The 11001-nt window shown below is 44.1% G+C and overlaps 1 protein-coding gene across 2 annotated transcripts; it reads left to right on the forward strand.

Annotated features, from left to right (window-relative positions):
• Positions 1 to 11: 11 nt before the first annotated feature.
• LOC120835962 (CAR1 transcription factor-like) lies at positions 12 to 7343 on the forward strand. 2 transcript variants are annotated; one of them, XM_040221196.3, is made up of 2 exons: positions 12 to 514; positions 6747 to 7343. In XM_040221196.3, the coding sequence occupies exons 1-2, from the start codon at positions 284 to 286 to the stop codon at positions 7029 to 7031; spliced, it is 516 nt and encodes a 171-aa protein (XP_040077130.1). In that variant the 5' UTR covers positions 12 to 283; the 3' UTR covers positions 7032 to 7343. The 2 variants fall into 2 exon arrangements, with proteins under 2 accessions (XP_040077130.1, XP_040077132.1); XM_040221198.3 differs by having other exon boundaries at positions 12 to 509.
• Positions 7344 to 11001: the final 3658 nt, after the last annotated feature.

The following is an 11001-nucleotide window of genomic DNA, read 5'->3' on the forward strand; positions in this document are numbered from 1 at the left end:
CGCTTTTTCCAACACGTAACTCTTTCACTACCTCTCCTTTATTTCTAAAATTTTTACCACCGCCGTGCATTGCAGGTCTAACACTCGAAAACGCCGCCAACCTCCGCCACGCTAGCCCAACTGTGCGGCCGCCCTGGCCGCACTTTATTACAAACGTTGCACACACGAAGCAGTGACATATCGCATCATTCGTACGAAAAAAATCTCGGGTAGTTTGCGATATCCTATTCAAACGAACGCCGTTTAAGAAACGATACCTTGCGAGCGTACTGACGGCAATGCGATGGATGTGATTGAAGTGCGCCGCGAGCCGTGCCGCGGGACTCCCAAGTTCCGTCGTCTGCAAGCTGCGGCAGCAGCACCATCCGCTGCGCAGCGCAAGCGCACGTCAGGCTGCGGTTCGGATCGAAGTCTCAGCTCCCCGCCCGTGAAGCAACTGCGGTTCGACAACTGCTGCAGCGATGCCTTCGTCCGGGAAATCGAGGAGGCACCGAAAGAACCGACCTTCGGTAAGGTAGGACATCCCCCAAACACTCCAGGAGGGGGACCGTTCTCCTTCGTCTGTCGCGTAAGCGATTCGGAGATAGATACCTTTGTCCGTGGGCTGCACCGGTTGGCTGCACCTGCGCTTTTTCTTGCTTGTCATCGCATCTTTGTCGCGCGTTCGGTGGTGGTCCCGTCGTTGATGAGAAAAGTGCGCTGTGTTGTGATAGCGCGGGGGTGTCGATGAGGATACGATGAATGACGATGTAGGACGGCGTCCGGGTCGCTCGGTTTAGATGAAGCTACATCGCCCATTGGTAACGGAACAAAGGCGGTAAGAGAAGCACTGGCGGTGACTACTTTTGCGTCGTTGCGGAACCGGTCGATATTTTTATGCGCCAACATGCACTGTCAGCTCGTTCGGGAAGGGAGCTCGCTTTGTTGCGCAAAAAGGTTGAGCTAATCACTCGGGTGCGCTTTTGGGGAATGCCTCTGATATGTCTGTGAGGGAATACGGGAGATTTCTGCGGCTTATCGCGAGAACGATTGAATTGGGCCAGAATTTTGTTTTGTTGTTACAAATTGAAGAGTTGTTAAAAAAAAAAAAAGTAATCAGAAATGCGACAGTAAAAAGCTTAGGCGAATTCACAGTGCTGCCAGTGACATTTTAAGCAAGGTGCAAGGGAAAATACAACACTAACGCAAAACAAAATAGTACTTATACTACACAAGCTATTATAATTAAATTGGACACAGCTAGAAACATTTCTGAAAGGTTGTTCCCTAGATAGTTTCTAGTTTTTTTTATTTTTTTTTATGACAATATAAAATTTAAGTGAGTTATTGCAACCTTTTATGATACTCATGCCCACTTATGAAACAACTGGAGGACCACATACAAATGTCTAAATTAAGTTTGTTGTTTAGTAAACTGTGGAAATTTGTGCTGTACTGTGCTGAATATGTAAGTACTCAGAGCTATTTTGAAGAGGTGATGGAGTTCCTTTTATTATAAATTGTAATGCATGGTCTCTGTACCTTCCCTACTCCTGCCAATTTCACTGCCATATAACATGAATATCTATACTCCACTTTAAATTGGCTGGGAAATGCAATCCTAGCTATTTGTATCGATAAACAGTTCGTAAAGAATTATGGATAAAGTGACAATTTCCCCTGACCCTAAAGTGGAACATTGGACAGGGAGCTAGGCTGCAAGACACAGTACAACATTTTTTTTTTTTTTTACTTGCAGTTTACATGTTTTTTAACATGCACATCTAATGCTAATGGCTAGGTTAGAGCTTTGTATTATTCCTCCAGTTTTGCAGGTACGTCCACAGCACTTATTTACTGTTTGAACTTTAGGGGAGCCAAAGCGGTACAAAGCGCTGTCCCACAAGCAAGCAGGCTGGTGGGACAGCACAACCATGGCCACAAACGCGGGATTTGTTCTGTCTAAATCAGGATATCTGGTCTCTTTAATTACTATTAACATGATATGAGAAAATACATAATGTGCATTTTCTAGGGAATATCACCTGGTGCTCATTTCCTCCTAAAAATGTGGGACAGTTGCCAAGTGCACACCTCTTGGGCAGCCACTCTAGGCCACAGTTAGGTCACATTTGATTGTCAGCATTTTCTGTCTTGGTGTGTAAAATGTGGTCGTCACCATAAAATCTTACATCCACAGGAATGAAATCCTATAGACCAGTGGTTCTCAGATGGGGTTCTGCGGACCCGATAAGGTCTGTGAAGCCCTCACCTCAACCCTACCCTCTCTCTCTTTTCTGGAAAATAACATTGTTTTTTGTTAACCCTGGCTAGGCAGTGCAAGCTACTACCCTTTATAAAAGGTACAGGTGTTATCTGTCCATCCATTCATCCTTTTACTTGAGGCCTCTCACTCCTCCTGTCTGTAGCAGTAAAGGATGCCCTTTCACACTGCAATTAGTTGTCTTATTTTATACCCCTTTCCCTTTCACCCACTGGCATGGGGTCCCCCATCACTTGGGTGGGTCCCCCTAAAGTCACTGGATCCTGGGAAAGTAGCGCCATTGCCTTCCCTATCTGCTAGCCAGACACAAACAGATACTAACATACAGACGACCCAAACCTCGCAAGGGGATTGGCTAATTGGTCTAGGTTGCCATGGAAATCGCCATCTTGGTTCATTTAAATCTTCGAAGCTTCCAGGGGGTCGTTCTAAACCAGTCGCGCCAAGACCACCATGGAGCATCATTGTACTGGAAGCATTCCCCGCCAATATAAGAGTCTTTGGCACTTCGTATGCGATCAACATTTTAATCATGCACATATCCATGGATCTCTTACAATTATATTGTTCTTCTTGCATATTTCAAGACAATAAACTTATTTTTCAGTGCCTCCAAGCACCGACACAGCATGTGGTGGTGGTACGAAGGTGTACGCTTGTTTCGCCGGTGTGTGGTTTGCAAAATCTCGGTATACAGAAAACGACCCCATAAAGCTACCCGTCACCAGCGAATCTAGATCGGCTCACCTAGAACAAAGGGTTCAAGGAGAAATTGCTCATTTCACGGACCAAGATGGTGACCACACGGGGAGCTTGGTGTTACTTTCCCAGGATCCAGTTACTTTAGGTCCCCCAAGGGGTCCCTGACACATCCATGCTTGAGAACCACTGCTATAGACCATTACTCAAATAAGGGCTGTCTGAAATCAGAGCCCCCAAAGGAACAGTGAGGAAGTGACGAGCAGGTACAAGTTTTAAAAGCATCGTGATGTGGCAAAATGTGGTTAAACTCTCTCAAATAACGTATGAACATGTTGTCAATCTGTCCTTGCTAGTCTGGATGCACAGCAGTGTCATGTGTCATTTCAACTAGGTGCATAGTAATTCAAAAACAGGGTTCCTACCAACCAGGAAAACTGGGAATTTTAAGGAAATTTGGCAAATCTGGAGAAGATAGGGAATTTCCATCCCAGTGAGCATAGATCAGGGGGCTTCCCTTTTCCTAAGCAACAGTAAGATATGTGTGTGTGGTGTGAAACACATTGCAGGCGACTCAGCCGGCATGCCAAAGCAAACATTTTCTTGAAAATTAGTCGGGGAAAAGGGGGGGGGGGGGGACCCAGAGATTCAACCCGACTTACCTCCTCAACTCGGATCACCTCCAAGACCAGCTTCCCTCCTTGCATCCTCATACAGACTCTTCCTGTTTGTGTCACCTTTTCCAAATGGCTTCAGGATACAAAAGCTCGCCTTTCAAGCTTCCACACCCACTCATAAGTGGGCTATTTCGGCAGGCTATCCCCAGCATGGTGGTTTAGTTCATTTATGCTGTTAAGGTAAGGAAATCTTGGACTGTGCGCTGGGGAAACCATGGAAGTGTAGGTGCCAAGGCAACATGCAACACCTTGGTTTAGCGTGGGTATGCCTATACAGCCTATGCTTATTTCAAAAATTGTTCATTTAACACAGGACATTCATTCAGCAAAACATATCAAAGAATAGACTGACAGGATGAGGCGATCACTGCTTGGCAACTGCACCGCTGTCAGGTGTACATGTTTGCAAGTCCGGTGTCAGGGCGCCGCCATCTTGCTTAGATGGGTGTGCTTTGGCGTGGCCTTAGCCAGGCTTCGTAATCGGATTATGACGCTTCCAAGTGCACCCCAGCCGAGCAAGATGGCAGCGCCCTGAAGCCGGACTTGCATGTATACCAGTGTTTTCACATAAAAACTACTTCAGACAAATCCTATCCCCTTGGAGTTCGGTCGGAAAATTTCGATAAAATAGCCGGGGAAAAGTCAGGAAACTCAAATATGTATTGGAAGTCACTGGAAAGTAATTTTTGAAAACATCTTGGGCATGGGAGAGAAAGTTTGTGGTATCAAAAAAAACATGTGTTTGAACAGATCATGCTTGATCATGCTTTTCTCTTGTGTGTGTTTTTCGTAGGAAGTGTGAATTTGTAACGGTTAAACCAGCTGAACTACGTATGTGGTTTTATTGAGGCATTTGCTGTGGCTGCAGTCAAAACTTCAACCAACATTTCAATCATGGTTGACTGAGCAGGTCACAGCTGGTATATGAAAAGGAAGAAATGTGGCCAACTTTCAGGAGCGTCATGATAGATATACATGTCACCCTTGTTAATGCTGCTGATGGTCTGATTGAATTGAAAATTTATGTATACTATTTTTTTTGTTTTGTTTTTTGTATCTCTGTTTTTAGACAGGACGTGGAAGCAGGAAAGCTGCATGCTGCTCGAGCAACATGTTAAATGTATTCTGGGCCATGGATAGAGTATCACAATTAAGACAACTCAAGTACTAGAGCAAGCTAAAGAAATGAATGGAATACAGACATATTCTAGTTGATTATTTGTATCTGTTTACATTGCTTGCATTTGACCTTTGCTAAATGTAGAAAGAATTTCGATGGTGGCATCTCTGGACTTGTTTATATTGTCCCTCAAGTAATGTACAGTAAACATAAATGAAAATGTCTAGCCGTTATTAGGCCTCGACAATTTACATTTTACAGGCTCTAAAATTGAGATTTTAGCTGAATCGAATTGTCCTGAGGCCAAAAACGTCAATGCTTTTCTTGCACAAATTGTCACGCTCTATAGGTTCCTCATTTTTTGCTACTAGTTCAGCATCTTTAACTGGACAGCCGTTCAAACACTTGCTGTTCCTCCTGTTTGCTTTGTTGTCAGGGTGTCCAGCTGTAAAGATTTTGGAGGTGGATGACTTTCACATGAAAATAACAATTCAAACTTGGTGCTGTATTTGCCAAATACACGAGGCTGGAATAAAGAAAGCATGTTTAAAGACAAAATTGCAGAACTTGTAAATCATCTTATTCCAAGACTCGGCACTCGTGCCAGCCACAATGAACGTTGGTTTACAAAAACTTTTAAGAGATTACAAAATAACAAAAAGCAGCTTCTTAGTGCTGCCAAGCTATGTGGAAACCCTTGTGCATGGGATAAATACTACACAGTTGAAAGTGACTACCTTACTGCAGTCCAAAATGCCAAACACTAATATTTTCATAATGACTTGCCAATTATGCTGACCCCAGGAAATTCTGGCTAGTGTTTAAACCCAAAGGAGACGAACACTATTGCACTCACTACTGAATTGGGCAAGGTTGTCAACGATGCTGAATGTGCCGACGTGTTTAATGTTGCCTTTTCATCTTTTTTTACTAATGAAGCTCACGTGTCCCTTCCTTTATACCTGACGAAGAGACCGACACCAATGCCTTCCGCCACGTTCGTTGCAGATGGTATTTCTTGTGTGAATGAAAACATGAAACTGTCATCATCAGCCGGCGTAGATGAGATTAACTCAAAACGTAAAAGAAAAAACATCAGGCAAATTGCCGCCAAATATCTGTGTTTAATTTTTTTCTCAGTCACTTTCCACGAGCAGCATTCCAGAGGACTGGGAAATGGGAAGGGTTGTTCCAGTCTTCAAATCAGATAACAAAGATTCTTCGCTAAATTGCCGTCCTTATATCTTTAAGAAACGCGCCCTGCAAAATCGTGGAACACATCATCTACTCTTAAATAATGTATTTTCTAGTCTAGACTCGAACCATTTTTTAGAGCGCAGCTCTTAGGCGCCCGTTTCCGGATTGCGCGGCGTCACCGTCGGCGTCGGCGTAACCGCGGGTGACCCTCGTGAGGGTTACTTTCACGAGGGTTACCCTTACGAGAATCACGAGGGTTACCCTCGTAACCCTCGTGAGAGTGACCCTGGTAACCCTCGTAACCCTCACGAGGGTTAATTACCCTCAAAAGGGTTACCCTCATTAGGGTTATGAGAATTACCCTCACGAGGGTTCTGAGAGTTACCTTCACGAGGGTCACGAGAGTTACCCTCACAAGGGTTACTAGGGTTACCCTCACGAGGGTATGAGGGTCATCAGGATTACCCTCTGAGGTCATGTGACCCCCTCATGTCACGTGACCCCCCCCCCCCCCCCCCTCCCCGAGAACACGTGGTACTCCGTATCGCTCGCAAGGTCAGACAGATCGGCAGGGGCTCATGCGTGTGGACCATTGCTTGGTGTTTTATGACTTGTAAATGAAAGATGCTTACGTGCAAAAGAAATATTAATTACGCAATCTTTGCTTCGGATGGGTTTCTTTGTTAGAACGTGAACCCTTTGTGCCCGAACATGCAACGAAGAATCATTTGTTTCAATCCAGATGTGTGAAATGAGGTTTGTTCATTCGTCTATTCTTTTTCTAACGCAGGACTCCAAGCAAAAGCACGGCAGAAATGGAGGTGGAGGCGGCAGTGGCAACAACAACGGCAACAACAACAACAACACCGATGAGCTGCACCACCAGGACTCCCTGGACCGTCCGGGCAAACTGGTCCTCGGAGCAGCTAGGGAAGAAGATGGAGGTCCACCACTTCCGGTGGACGCAATGGACGTCGCAAGCCCCGGCTCCGACATTGACGACCCCGCATTCAACGCCTTCAACTACTGGAAGACCCCCTTTCCCGACGTCAGCATTGACATTACCATGGAGTAATGGCGAGGCATTCCGCCGAAGCCGTGCTGTCGCATAATAAAGAGTTTTAGTAGATTGTTCCAATACCTCCGATAACGATACCCAATACTCGGCTGACGCCTTCGCGCATGCATCGTTTTGTCATCGGGTATGGTTATCAGAAGTGTCGAAACAATCTACTAAATCTCCTACGTTTGTCTTGTTTTCATCCTACTCTTTCTGGCCTGTGTGCTTCACGTTTCATGTTGACCATGGTTCTGTTGCATATGTATAAAAAGTTGAGAGTTTGTCTGGCCTTAGTTTTAATGAGAATAAAGGCTCTTCCATGGTGTTTCTAGGTCTTCTGGGAATTTGTTGTAACGTACCCATTCCTTGGGGCGCTGTTGCCCACGCTAGTCCCCTATGAGACGCATGCTGTTCTATTCGAGTATTATTGTAGAAGAGATATCATACTAATGAGAAGATATCGATAAAAATGGAGTGCCTCATTCTCGAAGCTGACCATGTTCCATAGCACCAGTCAACGCGTTCGTTTTGATCATTAATTTGAGGTTGTGCGACATCTACATTGCGAGATTATGCTTCAAGATTTGTAGTGGATGAGTTTCTGCACTTATATAGTTGGCATATCTATGGATATATCAGCCAAAATACAGCAGCTGTTGAGTTTATGTAACCAATAATTTTGTGGCCTGTGTATGCTAAGATCTAGACTGGATATATAGGCAGGGATTCCAGTCCTGCACCAGAGGCAATTTCCTGCCCCATCCTAATAAAGATCCACCATATCGTGCCGAATCACGTGGCTGGCCAAATTAGTCGGCGACTTGCGCCACCTATCCTAGCCGCGCACAACCTGAGCCGCAGCAAAGTGAAGGACACCCTTCACTTTGCTGTACTGTCATCTGGGGCAGGTGCTCTCCGAGGCAAACGCAAGCTTTTCCAAGAACATGACTGAGTTGGCAGAGAAACGAAAAGCTTTGGTAGGTTCTTTGTGTTCAAAATAAACAATGCTCGGTAAGCTGCATCAACAGTTATGTCAACTTTTTTATATGCGCAAGATATGTTTATACTTTGTGTCACTAGTTGCGTGCAGTACATGCGAAGGCAACGCCAGGTGAGGGGAGAAAGGGCAAGCACTCGGAAGGCTAAGAAGAAGGAAGAAAACCTTCTCTTTTCTAACGTTCCTTGTGCTCTCCTACCTAACCTCCCGTCCTGTTTTCCTAGTGCTCACTCTTTCTCTCTACCTAACGTTGCCTTCGCCTGCACTGCACACAACTAGTGACACGGAGCATAGTAATCCCTCACATTGAGTTTCTATGAAAGATAACGTTTTCGTTGTTCAGCCTGTGGAGACGAACATTATAAAATAACTTATACTGCCTACAGCAAAGAGACAAACTAGGAGGTAAGCAAATTTAAAAAGTAACTAAAAAGGGACCTGCAATCCTACTTAAGCGTCTACCTTTTTTTTGCGGAAACCTCCTCCTCCTACAGTGGCGCCCCGTAGTGTCGAGCCAGCACCTCCCAAAAGAGAAGGCCGTAGCACTTGTAGCGCTCTTCTCCTGACGTCGCAAAGGAAGGCCATCGGGGGCGCGCGTCGAAGCGGAGGCAACGCGCGTGGATCGACCTTCGTAACGCACTTTTAGTCACATGTGCGTGTCTTATTAGCTAAAATGAAAGCTGCACATAGCATCGTGTCTAGAAAACATTTTACTACACGGGCAAAACATTACACCGCTAAATAATCGGTACGAAATAGCACGAGGTATGCATAAAAGACGTCTTTAGAAAAATGTGATTGTTTTGAGTCGAAAACTTTGAGTCACGCAATTATTGCTGTAGGAATGCTTATTTTGAACAGAAATAATTCGACAAAATGGCGAGAAACGCAGCGATTGGACACAGCAAAACAGATCACAGTTAAAAATCGGTAATAATGTAGTGATTGCGCAGGCGAGCTGGTGGATGTTAACCATTTTGTTCTTAGCCCGAGACTGAGGCAGGAAAAGAGGGAAAGTTTCAACTTTCCTCTTTTCCTGCCTCAGTCTCGGGCTAAGAACAAAATGGTTAAAAATCGGGTAGACATAGTCAACGCGGACATGGCTGTCCGCGTTGTCCACATCGCGTGCAGTCACTGAATTCTTGCGTCATACCTCGGCCACATGATAAAAGTAATGTGGTTTCGATCGAATGACATTATAGGGTCGACAAGTCAGCTTTCGACGCTCGTATAATCACTCAAGACCGCGAGCTGATTAAATCTCATATCATTTAACGAAAATATATCAACTTTTCCGTGTGGCAGGGGTACTAAATTTACTATTTACAGTCAACTAATTTACTTCTCCCTATGTGCTCGAGCTGGTTTAAAACAAAATATAAGTTATTTTGTGTACAATAATACTATTACCTTAATATAGTTAAGATTCTAGTATAAACGAGGTAAAGGCAATTAAATAACATTAGTATAAATAAACACATAAGCATAAACAACGCACTTCGTATAATCACACAAACTTGTTATTCACCTTCCAGTGAAAACTTGAATATTACCACGCATACTTATAAATGTCGACGCAACTGCACACGGATAACAAAGAACAAAATTCCAATCTATCACGAAAAAAAAAAAAAGTCTGACTGTAGCATTTTATTTGCGTCCCACATGACCAAGAAAGCCCGTAAATAAGTTGTTTCTCACCTGTCGATCGTATCCATACGTCCCACAACATCTGGCACGAAAAGATTTGAAGACGAACTCCAAAAAGTATCTTTCTCTATCGATAATCGACCAGTGTCATCGTTGGCTAGTTGCCACAGATGTCACTGAAACCGTAGCAGGACTTGTTCCGCGAATTCACGTAAATGCCGTAATATCAAGCAAAAAAAAAAAAAAAAACCAAAAAAAACCGAGACTGCTGTGACGACAAACAAACGACGGGGAGGACCAAAAAGCCATACACGAGGGCAGCGGCAGCAGTTTAGGAGGCTTAATTAACGTTGTCGACCCATCTCTTGCTCGCGTGCGCTCCCTGCGGTGATGACTGGATTTTTTTCAATTCCCTGCCCTTCTGAGCGTTCCTTTATAGACAGTCAGCAGCTCACACGCAAGGTAAATTTACCAGAATTGAAGCCCGTACAGGGGAAAAAAATGTAGCACCAGACCGGTTCACTCGAAAAGTGTGGGGAGCTGCGGGACTGCACGTAGTCCCGCGGTTACGGGTATAATCATAAATATAAAATTGGTACTTTCAACCTTGGTAGCTCGTTGCATATTACGCTTATACTATATATATATATATATATATATATATATATATATATATATATATATATATTAAATTGTACAAGTCTGCTCTTTTAGAACATAATGTCGGATAAACACGCACGCTCTTCTTTCGTCACGTCGTAAAATATCTCGTCTATGCCTCTTCCATAAAATCTGTCATTCCAACGCTTCACGGAAAAACAAACTATTCATTAGCCCCCCCTTCATTTCTCCCCGCATTGATCACAAACTTAAAGTTGGCATACCTCATTGCGAAACTTCTGCTTACATCAACTCTTTCATCCCTAGAACGTCATCTGAATGGAACCACCTTCCCGCATCATTAGTAACTATTCCATCAATAGATTTATTTAGAAAAGCTCTAACTACTCACTTTTGCTAGTATTATGCCGTACTAACATTTTTAACCAAGTTGCCTCGTTTAAATTTTATGCAGTGCCAATATTTTACGTCCACCCCCTCTGTAATGCCCCCGGGCCCTGAGGGTATTGAAATAAATAAATAAATAAATAAACACAACCGCTCTGCTTGACAAGATGTTTTTTTTTTTTTTTTTTTCATGTGGATTCCCGATATTTTTTTACGTAGTTGCGCCATGTCCTTCCTTCTCCGACATTGTGACGTAACCACTCGGAGCGCTATGCCCTTCTCTTCTAGGAGGTGTTGGTCAAGCGCGCTTGGCATGTGACGAAATCGTGA

The sequence above is a fragment of the Ixodes scapularis genome, unplaced genomic scaffold (assembly GCF_016920785.2).
Source record: "Ixodes scapularis isolate PalLabHiFi unplaced genomic scaffold, ASM1692078v2 PGA_scaffold1__304_contigs__length_218370807, whole genome shotgun sequence".
In the NCBI taxonomy this organism is placed as follows: domain Eukaryota; kingdom Metazoa; phylum Arthropoda; class Arachnida; order Ixodida; family Ixodidae; genus Ixodes; species Ixodes scapularis.

Bases quoted from the DNA above. Each gene is read 5' to 3' on its own strand.
- LOC120835962 (XM_040221196.3), top strand. From the start codon at position 284: ATGGATGTGATTGAAGTGCGCCGCGAGCCGTGCCGCGGGACTCCCAAG. The intron at 515-6,746 runs GTAGGACATCCC...TTTCTAACGCAG, and splicing joins AAGAACCGACCTTCGGTAAG to GACTCCAAGCAAAAGCACGG.